Here is a 19365-nt window from a genome sequence, read left to right as displayed (position 1 = left end):
TTTTCGCTGGCTAAATAATGTTGATGCACCTTTGCAGAGAGGAATTCAGTATCATAGAAGACAAGGTTACCCTTTAAAAAAGAAAGGAAATAGGACTTGCCTGTATGTCTGAAGATTTGGACAGGAATATGTGAGGTAGTGCTGGATTGTTAATGTGGATGGAGTTGTTTATTTCAGTCTCTGCTAAAGGATATTTAGAATCAAGAATGATAAAGATAATAACTAACCTTTCTATATATTGCTTTATTTTTACCAGTCATTCTCAATGAAAGTGGTACTATCTCTAGGACAGTGGTATTCAAAGTGTGGTCCATGGACCAGAGTTGGTCTATGAACTACTTATTATTGGTCTGCAATGAGATAAAAGTAAAAAATGAGGGTAACCATTTAGAAACTTGTATAGTAATTTGACAGAGTAATTTTTGTCTGTTGAATGTAACAATAAAATGAAACTTGTATTTTGTGTGTCTTTGGTTTTTATTTCATTTTTTTTCCTAATAACTCTCGTTTTTAAAATTTTATAAAAGTATAGCTCTTGGACAGATTGAAGGGGAAAAGTGGTCCTTTTACCACAGTTAGTTTGAGAGACCCTGCCTTGTGGGCTTCAGTAATTTGGGAGAGTATATGCATTTTATGGAGCAAAGGTTAAGGACATTAGATATCTTGCAATGTGTGGAACAGAACTGTATACAAGAACTATCCAACATTTGTCATGACTTTTGAATGTGCTGCTGGACTCAACAAACTATAAATGTAATTGTATAGTGATTTAATACAAAATAATCCTGAAACGCAACATGTTAAACAAAAAGCCAAAGAATTTAGAAGGCCTATTATGGAGAGGGAAGCTGAAATGGAATAAACACATTGTTCTCAAAATTATTGAATAATTTGCTTATTTTCTACTCAGTATATTGTAATATTTCCAGCTATATATTTAGCTGTAAACTATAGAAGTGCAGATACTGAAAAACCATGGGAAACATTTACAAATATGTAACAGGAAATTTGAGGTGCCTTTTAACAGTCTTCAAATCAAATATTACTGAATTAACAAATACATGAAATGCATTGATCTCATTGAATTTTAAAAAATAACATTTAGAAATATTTCATTGTATTGCTACCCTTTATATTTGTAAATATTTTAGAATGATGATAAGAAATCTATGTTATAAACATTATATATTGAAATTATTTTTTGGGTAGCCTGTTGTTTTCCAATCTTACTCTGATATTGTCCCCAAAATTATGCCTTAAAATTCTGTATTACATCTTATATTATTGCTTCTGTTTCCAATTATCATCAAGATATTCTTCTGCATCTATTGACAGTTATGGTCAAGTTCTTTTCAAGTACTGGAGACTGAATGTGTGCCCTGATATGTTGTGGGATTTCAAGAAAGGAGATGTATTTTCTGTGATATTTTGTTTCTAGGTCATCCCATGTCATAGTTAGAGAATTATTTTCCCTATTGGGAATTATTTTGCCAAGCTCATTTGGGATAATATTATACTTCTCATTTTCTATACTCGGACAATCTGTAATTTATTTTGGAATATTATCTCTATTTCAGTTAACAGTTTCTGTTCTCTCATCATATACAAATGTCTGGTCCGTCACTGCCTAGCCTAAAAGTAGTCTCTGCTCTTGTGTCCGCCACTACTTCAGGTAAAATTTCCTGATCCCATACAGAATGACTTTGATCATCTTAGTTCACTTATATCCAAACTTATTCATGATAGGGATGACTGGCATTTATCTTATTGATTATCTCTTCAATGTAGTTGTTCCAAAGCATATACATGTATAAATACATTTTATTTTATTATAAATATATTTTCTTTTATGTTACAGTTATAGGTTTTTGAAATTATTCGTGTAGTCAGATGTATTAATTAGGGTACAGATTATAATGCTGGAGCAAGGAGACTCCAAATTATAGTAAGTCATATAAGATAGAAGTTTATCTCTTTATCGCATACCTGACCAAAGGTGAGCCAGTGATCCAGGGTGGGAACAGGCCTTGCCCCACAAGATCATCCAGACTCCCAAGTTCCTTCTGTGTTATTGTTACGCCAGTCCCTAGGGTGTGGTGTTCATCTATATGGTCAAAAGTTGATGGCACTGTCAAATCCACATTCTGGCCCATGGACAGAAGTAAAATGGAAAAGGAGTGCTGAATAAGAAAACATGAACTTGGAGCTGCACATGTCATTTCTCTCACATCCCACTGGTAAAATTTAGTAACGTGACCATACCCAGGGACAAAGGGAAGGAGAGGAATGCAGCTTTTAACTGAGCCAGCTTAGGGGGAGGGTTCTAAAAGGGATTGCTAAAAGGGTTTAGATTTTAGAGTTCCTAAAAGGAAGAGGAGGAGCCTAGATACTTGGTTACAGTTAGTGGTCTAAGAGTTTCATTTCAATATAGGGAATTCTATTTCTTAAAGTATTCAATATAAAAGAGAGTCATTAGAGCTGATAGTGTTGAGAAACGCTAGCATAGACTGTCTCATTTTGCCCTCACAATACCAGTGGAAAACAGGTATTACCATAATTATTCTTACAAAAAAACTTCCCCAGAGATATTAAGTGACTAACAGGAGTGTCAGAGTCTGGGTAGGAATTGAGTTCTGATGGTCCACAATACCACAGCTTCCTTTAACAGTTCTTTGGCTTTCTAAATCACTTTAGCATCTTTGAGATACTAAGTTACTTTTCAGTATCTTTTTTTAGTATTTAAATTACTTAGTATATTTGATTTTTAAATAATCTTGAACTTCATGCTTATGCATAGGCACAATCCTAGTTTTAAAACAACTATTCATCTGTATAGTACTTTCAGATTCCAAAGCATTTCCACAAACATCGTCTTTCACTTCAAACTTTTGAGAAGAAAACAGAGAAGACATTATCATCATCTTACAAAGATCATTTATAGTTAGAGAAGTTAAGGAATTTGCCATAGCCACACAGTGCTCCTTAGATACTTTTATTTAATCTTAATTTTTTTAGTGCCTATTAAAGTATTATGAAGCTAACCTCATTAGAGTTTGAGTGTTAATTTCACTTAATAAGGTAGCTTTTATTTTTCTATACATTTTGGATCTATGGATATTGAACACAATATTTTTTAAAGACAGACTGTTTTATATAAAACACTATAAATGGACAAAAGAAGGCTGTCGGTATGAAAGCAAAAGATAATAATAGTGTGATGAATTAGGTACTTACCAAGTGCCAGGCAGCCAGCCCTGGTGGCCCATTGGTTAAGATTCAGTACTCTTACTGACTTGGCCTGGGTTCATTTTCCAGGCAGGAAACCAGGCATATTGCGGCATGCTGTGGCAGCTGCATGTTGTTGTGATGCTGATAGCTATGCCACCAGTATTTCAAATACCATCGGGTCACCCATGGTGGACAGGTTTCAGTGGAGCTTCCAGACTAAGACAGACTAGGAAGAAAGAACTGGCCACTCACTTCTGAAAAAATTGGCCATGAAAACTCTGTGAATAGCAGTGGAGCATTGTCTGATAAAGCGCTGGAAGGGAGAGGATGGTGCAAAAAAGACTGGGCAGGGTCCCGCTTTTCTGTACACAGGGTCACCAGAAGTCTGAATCAATTCAACAGCACTAACAGCAAAGTGCCGGGCACTGCACATATGTTATTTCATTTAATTCTAGCAGCAATTGTGTGAGAAATTTGTTATTATCTCTGGTTCACAAATGAAGAAAATAAGCATACAAATGTTCACCACTGCCAAAAACACAATATAAAGATAGATGATTAAAAAAAGTCTAGTTGCCTCTACAACCCTTCATCCTGAGTTGCAAATCTTAACAGTCTATATTTTATTTATTTATATATTTATTTACTTATGTAAACAAATGTGTGTATGTACATGTATAAATGTTTTGTGATTGTTCTGTTTTTTACAGCAATGAGATCTTATATATGTTATCCTATAGATTTAACTACTTAGACTAACAGATAACGATTTGTTGTCAACCTTTGCATAGCATAGCTGGATCACAGTTTTAGTCACTTCGTCTTATATTGATGAACATGTGGGTGTTTTCAAGTTTCAGTTGTGGTTTCGTACTGCTACAGGAAATACTTTAATAAACATCCTTGTACATATATCTTTAAATACTGGTACCATTATTTCTCTAGGATAGATTCCCAAAGTGGAATTGCTAGATCAGAGCTAACCACAGTGCCACCTGCTTCCATCTCCCTAAGAATCATGAGAGGACCTTGAGGAATAAGTTGTTAAAGTTATGCATTGGCTTTTGTGAGTTGTAGTGGCAGTTGCTGCCACCTCTTTGAACCAAGATGTGAGTGTTACCGCCTTGAATACCATTCCTAAGTGCCTACTAGGAATGGGCTTCTAGCATCAAGTATGAGAGCTCTATCTACAAGCCTCTGCTGTTCTTATAACCACCCTCCTTCAACTCTTCAGCTATGTGGCTACCTGTTAAGATAGAGGTGAACAGTGTAGGTGTACCTGCCTGACCACCTCTGCCCAATGGCAGCAATCTGAATGAAAGAGACTCTGGTTAAGTCACATTAACCTCTCTGAATCCCACTTGATAAAAAGAAGGAGAAGCTCTAGATTGTCTCTACGTCCTTTCCTGCTCTAATATTCCATGAACTATAAAGTATTTATAACAGCTTGGTGAGTACTTTCAGAATGTCAGAGGACTTGTGGAAACCAGTGTGAATATCTGAGTCAATTGCTCCTAGAAATAAAGAAATAAAAGTAAAGAAATAAAGAATAAAATAGCCTACGAGGGAGATGAGTGGAGTAGCTGATGGTGTTGCCTGTTACAGATTCTGAAAGATATTTGAATGTATATATAGATATTCAGAAAACAGCATATTGTGGTGGAAAAAATGCAGACATATGAATGAGCCAGGTCTGCCTTCCAGAGTAGGTCTGCTGCTTAGTTGTTGTGTGACCTTAAGCAAGTTAACACCTTTGCGCCTCATTGAATTAATCTCTGAATTGAGAACAATAATAATTACCTTGTATGACTGTTGTAAAGGTTAATATGAAAAGCAGTTATAATAGCATATAGTTACTATATTTTAGTAATTTCTTGCTTAGTAAATATGCTAGTACTTTTCTCTCTAATTTCTCTAGAAAAAATAGAAAGTAAGGATTTAAGAACATTTAAAATTCTCAGACTTATAATAGTATCAGAGTTCTATTAGATAGTTAACATTATATAAAAGTCTTTTTTTTGAAAGTCCCACATTTTAATCATGAATTAATTTTTTCAAAATAATATAATAATGTGATATTTGGAGGATAGAATTTTTTTAATCATCCAAAATCCATCATCGTAATTATACTAATTTTTATTAATTTAATGCATTTGTTCACAGGCGTGTTTATATATATTTATCTGCACAGTTTTAATCATTGAGTAATTTACTGTTGATGTTTTCATTTATATATTATATTGTAAAACTTTTCCATGTTGTTTTATGGTTCCTGTTAGTTTTAAGAGATTTTTTTTTAAATCAGAGGAATGGCATTGTGAGAAGAACAAAAACTTACAGATATAAGTTTTTTCCCAGCTGTAATTTCAGTCCTAAAAGGAAAACCACTGTTAATAATTTTATATATTTTCTATGCATATATAAATATATGTATTATATGTACAAATAAATGTTTATGAATAGACAAAATATAACATTATACTGTATATATAAGTACATATATTTTATTAACATAAGTGGAATGAGTTAAACTACTTTTTTCACTCAGTGATATATTGTGGACATCTTTTCAGGTCTAAGATTTACCAGATCTTAAGTGGTAGCATAGTATTTTATTTTCTGGAAGTGTCTTAATTTATTGAACAATCTTCTGGACAGTTTAGGTTGGCTGGCTCTGGATTTGTGAAATTACAAGTAAAAATGCAGCAACATCATTTTACACAAATCTTTTGAAAGGTTTGCGTAAATATTTCTATACGAAAACTTACTAGAAATGGGGGCTTCCTGGTTCAAAGAATAGGCACATTTTAAATTTTGCCGAATTGCTAAACATCCCCCATCAAAAAAATCCCCCAACATTATTGTACTAATTGCTGTCCTATCTTTAGTGCAAAGAAATGTCTTGACTGCCTTAGCTTGCCAATTCTAGCCATTAACAGTCTTTTTTCTTTATAATTTGTTTTATTTTAATTTAATTATAAAACATGCTAGGGAAAAAAAAACAAGGAATGCAAAAGTGTGTAGCCTGGAAAGTTCAAGTCATTGTCTTCCCTCACTACCCCACCTCCAACATTTCACTGTTTCAAAATCTGGAAATAAGCATCCTTGTGAATATATTTTTGCACATTTGTGCATAAGTTTCAGCTGAATAATTCCTAGAAGTGAATTTGGTGGGGTAAATTGTGTGAGGATTTAAAATTTGGTCAAATACAAGGAAAGATTGAGAAATTGTTACAGATTGAAGGAAACTAAGGAGGTGTAGCAACCAAGTGTAATGTGAGATCCTTGTTTGGATTCTGAAACAGAAAAAGGGCATCAGTGGAAAAACTGGTAAAATTTGAATTAGGTCTTTAGTTAACAGTGTTGCAGCAATGTTAATTTCCTGGTTTGATAATTATATTATGATTATATAAGATGTTAAGATTAGGGGGAAGTGGTTGAAGGATATATGGGAACTGTCTTGTGCTATTTATGCAACTTTCTGTAAATCTAAAATTATTTCAAAATAAAAGTTAAAAATTTTAGTCAAGCATTGCCAAATTGCTCTTCAAAACAGTTATACCTGAATACTCCTACCAACACTTTTCCCACTCCCTTGCCAACTTTAGATATCACCAATGTTTACGTATTTTTCAATATTTAAAAGGAGAAAAATATGTCATTGTTACTTTAATTTGCTATTTTTTACTTTAGTGAAGTTTAGCATTTTTTATATATTTATTGGACATTTTATTTCTTCTGAAAACTGTGCATACCCTTCCTCATTTCTTCCATGGGCTTTCTTTTTTTTTTTTTTGGATTGATTTGTAGGTGCTCTTCTTAGTTATTGATTGTTAATACTTTATCAATATGTCACAAACATGTTTTTAGTTTTTCCTTTAAATTTTTTGTAGTTCTTCTGTTGCACTTACATAGTAAAACTTTTTCTTTTAGGGCTTTAGGGCTTTTCTGATGTGCTTTAAAAGACTGCCATTTCATTAAAGCAGAATCTGTTATGATTCTCTTAACCTTTCTCCTATTGCTACTGACAGCACTTTGATGAAAATCTTCATGAGTATAGCATCCTCTCCCACCACATGTTTTGGGTTGTTTCCTTAGGACAGTTCCTAGTAGAAGGATTACTGGGAAAGGGATGGCAACATGTTGCCATGTTGTTACGCTCTCACCAGGGGTGTACGCAGATGCCACCATCATCGACAAGGTATTAAATAAAGATGTTGCTGCCAGTTTATATCATACTTTGTTGTTTTTGCTTTTTGGGTTTTTTTTTCCTGGAAATATGGAAGTTATATATTTGTGGTCAAATCTACATTTCTGAGATTTTTTATTTATTTTATTGCTTATAATAGTGTAGACTTCTTCATAAATAATAGTGCAGTGGAGTAAGAAGCCGGCCATCTAGAGATAGACTGCTGAGGTAGGAATCTTGGCTCTATCACTTACAGGCAGTATGATCTTAAGTTTAGCTGCTTAACTCTATAAGCTTTCAGTTTCCTCCTGTTAAGTGGGACGGGTGAAAGTATTAGAAAATAAGATTGCTCTGACAGTTTATGTAAAGCACATAGCACAGTGCTTGGAACATAGGAAACATTTCATAAATGTTAGCTATTTTGGGAGTTTGGATTTAGTTTTGTATGTGGTGTATGAGGATAGGGTATAAAAACTTTTATGCAACTTGCTAATGATCAGATTCAGGACATGTTACCCAAAATATGGCACATTGACATATTGAATATTTCAAGCTGAAGGAATTTGTGAAACAGCAGGTACAGGAAAAGCTTCCTGACCTTCCCCTGAAGAGCAAATCATAAGAGCCTTATGTGAGAGGTGTCATTTCTATACCTGGAGGAAAGGAGCGTTCTTAGCTCAAAAGACAGAAGGACAAGGAGAGGAATCTGAAGGACCAGCCTTGCTGTTTCCCACAGTTGACTACGCTTGGCTCATCCCCTTTCATGTCCTGTCACATTTTCCCAAGACTTTCCACTCTTCATCAAACCTAGCAAAAACACTCTCAGGTTTACTGTTTCTTCGAGTCTTCATTTCCTTATGAAGGCTCCCGTGTCACATAAAACTTATATTAAATAAATTTGTATGCTTTTCTTTTGTTAATCTCTCTTTTGTTTTAGAGGCCCCAACCAAGAACTTAGAAAGGTAGAGGAAAAAGAGATTTTTCTTCCCATACGCTAGTTATCCCAATACCATTCATTTACTAAGTAATCTTTCTCTTCTTTACTGTTCAGTCTTCTTTATAGTATATAGTAGGCCTTCTTCATAATATAACATGTGACATTTAACATGTCAAAATATCTATTTCTATATCTATTCATTTATCTGGTCTTAAAATGAATTCCAAATAGTTTTAATTAGTGTTTCTCTACCTTTTCTTTAATGTGTGGATTAGTGATCCTTCATTACTCTAATTTTTCAAAAATTGTTTTCATACTTCTTGCCTCTTTACTTTTCCAGATTGTATTTTATATAAATGTGTGTGTGTGTGTGTGTGTGTGCATGTATGTATGTATTTGTTTTTCATATAGTATGATGTTTTGACATTTTAAAACACCTTTCTGGCTGGGAGGAACTGCCCCTCCCAGGGCTAGCCATTTCTTAGAGATGTCAAAGGGCACTTTTTTCATATGTAAACCAACCAATCCCAAACCCATATCCCTCAAGTACCTTCTTATCAAACTCTCAAACATGAAGCTAGTATTTCCCCTGCCCTAAGTCACCCCAGGGCCAGCCACCAGGCAACTGGAGACCACCCCTCTAGACCAAAACCCTCCAGAATTAATCAAACTAGCCTGTCCTAAACTGTTTACCCTTCCCTACCTTGCCTTTCCCATGGAAACTCCAAGAAAGGCACAATTTAAGTGGTTTTGACAACACACAGATGAACTTTAGAATTATTTAGTCATGTCCCAAGAAAAATTCTGTTGAGATGATGATTGGTATTATAGAAAATCTATCTGCTAATTTAGGGAGAAATTACGTGTTTATAATACTGAATGTACCTGTAAAGAAACATAATTTGTCTATTCATTTTTCCTTAGTTCTTTTCATTATGGAATTTTACATGTTTCTAATTAGGGCTAGCCCAGGTATTTGTTACTAATTGGAAAAGGATCTCTTTTTCATTTTGTTTCTAATTTTTTTGGCATATATATAGAAATTATGTGTGTATATATATATCTTTTTTCTGACACTTTACTTTTATTAATGCCAAGAGTTTGAAAGGCAAAATTAATGACCACTATCTTGATTTATACATTTATGTGTGAGGAATTTAGGCTATTATATTTTCTGATGAAAAAATATTTTTCCCCGAAATTATTGCAAAAATTCTTCATAATAAGAAGGAAATTTTCATTAGCACAATTGCAGGATAAATCACTTACATTTTATGACTAGATGTCTGGATATTTGTGTTAATTAATAAGCTTGCTTATTAATGTGAAATTCATGTACTGCAACTCACTCGATTCACTTAGCTTTATATGCATCTTTCACCAAAGACAAATATAATAGATCCCTACTGCTGTCTTTTAGCCCCCGGCAGAGAGAAAACTCAGAAAAGAATAGTAAGCAGAGAAATCCTTTGGGAAGAGTCACAGCTTCAAAACTCATTTCATTTCCTTTTTGATTTTTCTTTGTGGGTATCATTCACCTTACTATAGGCCAGTGTTCCCCAAACTTGAATCATTCAGGTATTCCATCACCATTTTGCCATTTTCTATTCTGTTACTATAGTTTTCTTTCATGTTGATGCAGGCTCGGTGAGCCAAGGAGTCAAAAGAAACATTTCTTGGACTCTCAAGGTCTAGTAGTAGTGCTCTTTTATTCAGAGAATAGCATGGGAGGAGGACCCATGGGCAATGAAGAGCTGCAGTGTGTTGAAGGTAGGGCTAAATTTATAAGGCATGGGTATGTGACTTATTTTTACTAGACAAAGGAAAGATCATGTAACATGTCATTAAAATGGCATCAGTGCAGGTGGGGTCTGGTTATTGTGTGGTTGTATAACTTTATATATGAATCAGGTCATATAGATCAGCATGTAGGCCAGGACACCTTGGGCTTCTCTCCCTGGGGCAGCCTTGATCCACATCAATTTGACTTACCTTGTTCTTTAATTATTTTGAGGTAAAATTTAAACACAATGAAATGCACAGATCTTTAGTGTAGAGTTTGGGGGAGTTTTTCCTAAATGTATACACCCATTTAACTACCATCCAGATCAAAATAGAGAATATTTTCATCATCCCAAAAAGTTTCCTAACCAAAATTTTTAAATGTAGATACACTCTTTTGAAGTGCATTTGCATTTTCAAAATGTATATAAATAAACATATATTAATATTACCGCCCAAGAAGGGGGTCATCTGCCCGCTGCAAGACATGCCAATAGTCAAGAGGCAAGGAGGAAGGAGAGAAAGGACTTTTTATTACATCTTGCTAGCAAGGGGTAAGATGGCTGATTAATGTCTAAAAGAACCATCTTAAGGGTGGCACAGAATCTTGAAGAGGTTATATAGCCAGTGTGCAATGGGGGAGGGATGTAGGAAATGTTGAACCCCCTGGTGTTGCAGACTGGAAGTTGCCACATCAGAGCTTTCAGTTGTCATGGATATCAGCATAGAGTCTCTGCCCAAAGGCCATCACATTCCTAGAGAACTCAGAAGAACAAAGTTATCAACTTATAGCAGCTGGCAGGGGCCATAAAATCTACAGAGCATGTCTGGGTTGGTTAATTAGAGGTCATTCAGAGTTACAATATGGTTTCTTTTCTACCATATGGCTTCCCTTATGCTAACTTTGTGTTGAGCCGGTATCATTAATATAGGTAATTGTGCATTTATCACTTTAAATCATCAGTGGAAACTTTAACATATAAAGTTCTTTTCATACTAATTTCAGTCACTCTGTTTTCAAAATCTGCAGAGGGAAACTGCCCCACTACAAGGCAGTGGTATGAAACAGCCTTCCAGGGGAGTGATTTTTAACAAGATACTCTTTAGTAACTTAATAACTAAATCTGCCTGATTAGGATGCAAGATTTACCTCTTTTATTTTGAATTGCAATCTATAGGAATTATACAGGTTAACTATTAGTAGTCAAATATTAAAATTAGACAAAATGGATTAATCACATATCTGAAGACTTTTATATACCAATTATGAGAGCGAGCAAAGATCCCTTGATTCAGAATACCTATTTTCTGATGTGGATGATGGCATTTGCTCCTTAAATTAAAGAAAATCTACTTTGGGACTTGTATACTTGTTTACCCGTTTTTTGACTTGACTTCAGTCCATGGCTCTGACTTCAGCCAAATTATCTCATTGTCGTTCTCATAAGACGGGCAATGGGGGAGAGGAGCTGGGAAGCAGAGGGGAAATGTGCATCAGAGTGAGTACAGAAGAGTTGAAAACTCCTTTGTTCTTCCCTGGAGGTAGAACAACAGTGTCCTAGTGTGAAGGCCGTGCTGTTCTCCAAGTTCACAGGACTTGTAGAGGGAGAGGTATTGGCTCACAGCTGGCTTATATAAAGGGCAGTTTTCCCATTCACACAGCTGCTGGACTGCCTGTTGTTGCTGGGTCGCGGGTCTGAGGGGCTGCTGTGGAGGATGGAAGTGGAGAGGGGTATGGGTGATGCTTTTCTAAACCAGTGTTTTGTCCCAGTGCAGTGATTTAGCTGAGAAAATTCAAGTTGAGTCATGCAGATCTGGCGCTCAGTAAATGGAAGTTCGTGTTTATTAGTAATTTTCTCTCGTCCTTAAGAGTTGTTTTCATCCAAATTATTAAAAAACAAATGAAAAGTATCATTTTTTAATGTCACCATTTATAATAATAGATGTGTTCTATTAATGTTTGTTTCTCTACACATAACGCCCATTTAAAAATTTACTCAAAATATTAATTCACTTGGAATTTGAGTTTGTAATACTTAAAATCTAGTGTCAGAGATTCCAGAAATTCAAAACTTTTCAACCATAACTCTCCATATTTTCAATTCTATATTTTAACTTTGAGCCAGAAGGCATAAAGAGAATTCTACAAAATGAAATTGCTCTTTTGTCTTCAACTTCAATTTACTCTTCAACTTGAGTCCCAGTTATTGCATGAAGAACTTTCCAGGTGTTGTCCTGTGTTATTTAGGACTAAAGGTTGTGTTATGCAGCTTTATTCAATTTATCTTGCTGATTATATTCATTATGAGCATAATCCTTTCTCTCTGATCCAGAGACACATAAGTCATGTCTCCAACATCAAGCTACACACAAGATGAATCTGAGTTTCTTCTAAAGTTTGGAATATTTCTCCTTCACCATCATCTTCCTTGTCGCATTTCATTAAGACCAAAAATATTATTGATCAATAGAGAGTAGATATTGATATAACATACAATAGAAATTTGAATAGAGTTTGTATTTTATGGATTGTACCTATTGTGCTAGATATTAAATGATCTTTCTATGCCTAATAGTAATAACTGCTGTTTTCCTGTTTGCAAAAGGAAAGTGTTATCATTGGAAAAAATACACTGTCAGTACAAATTAGCAGAGTTTATAACTTATTAGAATTCATCTATAATTTCAAATTTATAAACGTCTGGCTTCTCCCCACAAGTTTTCCAACTTTTCATTTATATTAGATAACACAAACCTATTTCCTTTCTTTGAAGACCTATAAATTATTACTTTTTAAATCTTTAAAATTATAATGACTTTGAGGTGATATTTATCTTTCTTTTTGCTTATGTATTTAATACCTTCACTTTGGTCCAAAAATAATTTGCCATATCATGAAATGTGTATATTAGGTACACATCTTAAATCTGTATTCCCCCATATATTGAGGAACACAGTCATCTAGTTCAAACAAAAGGAAGTATATCTTCCATGTCATTCCGTGAATCTAGGTGCAAGAATGTCCTCCATTTTAACCTCAGAGAGTTAATGTAAAGACTTAGATCTATATAAAATTTTTAAAAGAATAATCTTTTTTTGGAGAGGGGATTGTGCTATGTGTAGAGTCTTTCTAGTCCCATGTGGGAGAGAGATCATTTTCTTTTGCATAATACCGAGGATAATTGCTCAGAGCATTTGACAGTGATCTGTCAGTTCGAAGAATCAAGCAGGTTATCCTTACTATTTCAAGTTGATGGAGAGAAAAATGGTAAAACAGATTATGAAGCACTCAACATTCATTCTTCTCTCCAGAAAAAAAAACATGTAATATGAGTACTGTAACCATTGAATGCTCTCTGTGCATCAGCTTTTTAGAATTTAATTAGAATATAGAGATTCTAGAAAGTCTTCCCTAGAAACCTTATCTTCTCTTAACATTCCTCTTGTTAAAATATCCAGTGACTTTAGGAAAAACTTTACACAAATGGAAACAGACTTGGATTTTTAGAGAGTCTCCAGTTAGAGGTAAAATAATCTAATTTACTGGCTCCATTCAGTCAGATGAACAACTGTAACGTAAATTCTGCTTTTCATGGGTATCTTTCCTCCCTAGACACTCTGTTTCGATTAGCCCTTAGTATTCTTAAGCTCTTTATAGATATGGGTGAAATCTGTGCTATTAAAAAAGAAAAAAATCCTCCTAAATTTCTATGTTCTACCCTGATATAGGTAATTTAAAAATTATCAGTGAAGGACATAATCATAGAGTTTCCCGAAATGTTCTGTTACTTCTATCCTCAGCCAGGATTGGGAGGTGTTAATAGAAGGCCTTTCATGCCTTTTGTTTAAGGTGGTCTAGTGGTCAACTTCTGTTTTTAGGGAAAATACTCTCCTGTCTCAGCTCACTGCTTGAATACACACTCCACTGTTTTCTCTGGTAAGCCCTTCAAAGCAGAGAAATCCAGTTCTTTATTGTGAACTTACACATGAGAGATAGCGCAAGGGACAGCAAGACATTTTTGTCATATTGCCAGTGACTAATCTCTGATACTGTCCTCTGGATCTCATAGGAAGACTGAACTCTACTAAAGGTTGAGTAGACTGCAGCATATGGTAATTGACTGACACTTGTGTAAGAAACACTAGATTTATATTCTTTCTGTTGAAATCATGTTTAAAATAGTGCTAGAAAATGATTGTGTCAGCCTTCCCCCTTTTCAAAGAAGTGTTAAAAACAATCATTATCTAGGCCAGAAGACTTAACTTTATTATTTGTACTCTCCAGATACTCAGATTAAGCAGTAACCATCATTTAAAATGCTGCATGAAACTAGTTTTCATCCTTATTCCAAGCATTTTTTCCTGGCAGATTTTCCAAAGGGAAATGAGAATATTGGCTTTTCCTTCTGTCTGATAACTTTTGACAAGGAGTTTGTGTACATTATTTAAGGCACAGATTCACTTTTGGAAATTCTGTCAAAGTAGGCAGCTCTTTAGTGATTATTGACTGACAGTTACTCTCAAAAGAAGTTCACAAAATACATTTATGTCTTCTATGAGCATAAAATACTGAATCAAAATTTTACACCCTCAGATTTAATGCATCTAACAAACTTGTTCTTCTTGCTTAAAAATAAAAAGATTTTTATGTAGATGAATAGTGACTTAATGAAATAGGTAATGTCAAGTTAGGTTATGCAGATTATATAGATCTGATGTAAACATAATTCTTATGGATTTTCTATCCTTCGCGATTAAAGGCAATTCTGTCATTTGCCATTTTAGTCAGCAATCCTAATTATCATTAAATATAATTTTTTTTCAGTAAATGGATATGCTCTCTATACATATACCTCTTTGTGTTTTACATTTAACAAGAAAAGAATTAATACTTGTATTGATTTCTTTAAAACCAGTCATATTTACATACCATTATATTTGTGTCAATGGGTGTGGGCTAGACCAGTGCCTAGAAAACTTTAGTTTGCTTAAGAGTCACTTGAAGAGCTTATTTAAATAGAGATTCCTGGGCTGCACTCTTAGAGTTTCTGATTCAGTAGCCTTAGGGTGGGCATGAGTATTTGCAGTTCTAACAAACTCTCAAGTGTTGCTGATTCTGTCACATTTTGACCCTTACTCTGAATAGCACTGAACTAAACAACATAGGAGAATCAGCTATGCAACACAGAAAGAGAAGCAAAATAGATGGACTAGATAAAGATTATAGTATCTACTTGTAAGGGGTTGAATGGTAGCCCCCAAAAGTCCACCAGGAACCTCAAAATGTGACCTTATTTGAAATAAGGGTCTTTGCAGATGTAATTAAGGTAAGAATTTTGAGATGAGCTCATCCTGGGTTAGGTTCAATGACAAGTGTCCAGACTTCTATCCTACAGAATTGTAAGATGATAAATTTTGGGTGCTTTACCAAGTTTGTGGTAATTTGTCATGGAGCCTTAGGAAGCTAATATTCTACCAAAGTCAACCATACCAAAGTGCCAAGTTTCCTCTGTCATAGCTCTAAGGAAGAAGGATAGAATTCTGACACTGGCCCAGTGGACTGTTACACTAGTTAAACAGTGATTGAACATCAACTAATTGCCAAGCACTGTTAGATAATTTCTGGCATGTTATTTAATTTAATTTTCCCCAAATGCTTTAAGGTAGTTATTTGTTTTTTAGCATTATTTAACAAAAGAAGACCTTGAAATGCAGAATGGTCGTTCAGTCAGAAAATATTTATTGTGTCTACTTTATATCAGGCTCTTGCTAGATATTAGAGTGGTCAGTGACTTACCAAAAGTGATACAGCTGGTAAGTGCCAGAGTTTGCATTCAAATCGTGATCCTCTCATTCCAAATTTGGTCCTCTCATTCCAAATTTGGTGCTTTCATTCCAAATTTGGACCATCAGGTCATACTCTGTCTACACCTTAGAGCAGGAAAGCACAGGGCATTTTGGCAAATACTGACTAGTTCATTTTGGCTGTTATAGAATATTAAAGTAGAAAAGGAATTTATTATCTCCAACACAAATCTCCCTGATTTATGGTGGCTATTTAACAGTATTTCTTTCTATTAATACCTATAAAGTAGTTTGCACTTTGTTACCTTAATCTTATTTCCCCTTGTAGTAACTCTTTCACTTCATACTCAAATATGCAGATAATTTAAGCTGATCTTTAATAACAAGATAGAAATAATAGCTCTACATTGTCTTTGGAGATGTAGATCAATGATTTAGACAACAATATTTCTATATTTTTTTCACCTTATTTATTTTTGTATATATATAAATAATAGTTCTGGAAAAAATATTTGACTACCTTGAGGTTGAAGATCACAAAAAGAAGACCACTTAGTCTTTAACATCATAATAATATGAATTCCCTGAGTGTTTCGTACAAACTTCTCTTGAATGATTATTAAGGTATTTAAGCTGTTTAATAATGCTTTGAGAGTTATTAAATTCAACCTTCATCTCATTATAGTTAATGCTTTAGAAAGTACAATGTGAATGGCACTCTGCTAGCTGTTAAACATTTAGTATGTTAAAAGAAATTGTTCCTACCCTTGCAGTTGAGATGCTTGATTCAAGAACAGTAAAATCAAGATCAGTGAAACTGTGCAAGAATTAGACAAAATGGGCTAAGAAATTGCTCACTTTAGCAGGTTAGAGTGCAAAGACAAGAAATAAAAGAAGCCAACAAACATGTTGAGGGGAAAGTTGCACTGAGGTTCTGTCTTAGAAGCTGAGGGGAAATTGTATAAATTTGTTAAATGCCTAAGTCAACAATGATAACAGTATAGAATGATAGTAACACTGATACCATTTTTTCCTTGTGATGATATTTGTGTTTATCCTATCTTTCTACTAACATTTGTCCATTAATTTATTCCACAAATACTTCATGTGCATCTGCAGCATGCAAGGTATAGCATGGGGACAAAATGTATTACCCAGTGAGCAGATACATCTCATATACAAATAACCAAAATGTGAGACACTAACGCTGATCTAAATGACATTGATCATAACGCTCATCACAGGAAGATTCATGGGAGAATGTGGATTCTTCTGTGTCTGTGAATTGGTTACAAATTTTATTCAGCTATCTTTTGGGTTTTGATTCCTTATTTTATTGTATTTTTGTCAGTGAATGTGATCTGTAAAATGGAGATTATTTTTATATTTTTGTGACTTCCTTTACGACCCAGTAGGTGGTCAAATTTTTAAATGTTTCAGGCTTAAAAACAATATGTATTCTTTAATTATTCAGTGCCAGGTTTGATATGTGTTTATTAGATTAAACTTATTTGTATTGTCAAACTCTCCTATTTCTTTGCTAATTTTTGTGTTTGCTTTGTAATTTTTTTATGAGAAGTAAATTAAAATATCCCATTTGAACTATGGATTCCTCAGTTTCTACTTGTAATTCTTTCTGTTCTCACTCTGTATATTTTAAGGCTATGATTTGAGATATATCCAGATTCAAGTCTATTATACTTGCTGGGTGGATTGTTTCTTTTAGGATTAAGTAATAATCCTTTTTATCTCTGATTATGCTTTTTGCTTTAACATCCAGTTTTTTCTAACAATAGTATTGCTACATCGGGTTCCTTTTGTTAATAGTTATTGCCAAATTGTATTCGATCTCCTTACTTTCCATTTTTTCATGTCACTAAGTCTTTTTAAAAATTATACCTTTACTGAGATATAATTTATTCATTCTCTTAAAGTGTACAATTCAGTGGTTTTTAAATGTAATCACAGTTATGCAACCAATACCACTATCTAATTTTAGAACATTTTTCATCATCTCAAAAGAAAGCCTCATACTCATTAGGAGTCACTGCCCATTTCCCACCTCCTCCCAGTCCCTGGCAACCACTAATCTACTTCTGTCTCTATGGATTTGCCTTTTGTGGACATTTCAGATAAAGGGAATAATCATACAACAAGTGGCCTTTTGTGTCTGACTTTTTTTCACTTTTCACTTAGCATAATGGATTCAGATTTCATCTATGTGGTAGCATGTATCAATACTTATTATTTTTAAAGTCTGAATAATATTGCATTGTATGGATATACCACGTTATCTATCCATCGATGGACATTTAGGTTGTTTATACTTTTTGGCTATTATGAATAATGCTTTTATGAACATTCATATACAGTTTCTTGTGTGGATATATGTTTTAATTTCTCTTGGGTATATACCCAGGAGTGGAATTGCTGGTTCATAGGGTAACTCTACGTTTAATGTTTTGAGGAACTATCAAACTGTATTCCAAAGTGGCTGCACTATTTCACCTTCCCACCAGCAATGTATGATGGTTTCAGTTTCTCCACATCCTTTGTCTTGTCTTTGGTTAGACAATAAAATCCCAGTCGCAAGCCCTTTTGGCCCTATCCTGGTACAAATTCCTTGTGGGCCTCCATCATGTCAGTTCCCACTTACATAGCTTTGGATTACACATGTTTCTGGCATCTGAATATTTCTCTTTTTTTCTTTAAATCTCATATATGTATTAAAACTTAAAAGTTGTTTTACTTCGTATTTTTATGTGTCTGTGAAGGTGAGGAACAGGAGTGAATATAGGGGATAAGTATTCATATTGGATCAGTTTATTAGTCCTGGAAGTTGAGCAGATCAATGCAATTGCAGTGACTGTGAAATGGTTGATTTAGAGTTACAGGTATTGTTTAGGGCTATGAACTAGAGTTTTTCTTCTGGGCTAAATTACTTGGACCATACAGGACCCATTATTATACTGAGCTCATCCAGTCCCATATGAACTAACTCATCTTTTTGCTGTTGTTATTTTACAGATGCAAGTTTCCAAAAATAAAACTGAAAAGAAAAAGCCAAAATTTAGAAAGAGGGAAAGGTATGTTTTTTAAAATTAAAAAGTATTAGGATAAAATGGAAATGTAGATATATATTGGGTTTAATTATTATATGACATTTTCCCCTGATACTTGATTCTGTTTCTCTAGGAAACATTGTGTTTAAAATTTTCTAGAAGAATTAATAAAATGATAAGTAGGAGTCTTAGAAATGTGGAGAAAGTTTTATGTTTATACAAATATGAACCAAAACTTTCAAAGATTAATATCATGTGAGCAACCAGATGAGAAGCAGATTTTTAGTTTAAAAATAGGTAATGCAAACCAGAAACAGACCTTTATAATGAACTAATAAGCCACTGATGGTAAGCTTTAGTGT

The 19365-nt window shown here is 34.1% G+C and overlaps 1 protein-coding gene across 11 annotated transcripts in view; it reads left to right on the top strand.

Moving 5' to 3' along the window:
* The window catches only part of ZCWPW2 (zinc finger CW-type and PWWP domain containing 2), a 186357-nt gene that overhangs the window by 114929 nt on the left and 52063 nt on the right, over positions 1-19365 (top strand). For 10 of the 11 annotated variants that reach the window (XR_011527122.1, XR_011527125.1, XR_011527124.1 and 7 more), the window contains exon 6: positions 18969-19027. The exons of the other annotated variant lie outside the window; for it this stretch is intronic. Coding sequence is in view for 5 of the 10 variants with exons in the window: in XM_070575929.1 (XP_070432030.1) it covers positions 18969-19027 (59 nt within the window). In the remaining 5 variants the exon portion in view is untranslated. The remainder of the gene's footprint in view (positions 1-18968; positions 19028-19365) is intronic. 11 annotated transcript variants of the gene reach the window in all.

The sequence above is a fragment of the Equus przewalskii genome, chromosome 15 (assembly GCF_037783145.1).
Source record: "Equus przewalskii isolate Varuska chromosome 15, EquPr2, whole genome shotgun sequence".
NCBI lineage: Eukaryota > Metazoa > Chordata > Mammalia > Perissodactyla > Equidae > Equus > Equus przewalskii.
Note: the sequence above shows the minus strand (reverse complement) of the source record. Positions and strands in the feature narration are given on the sequence as shown.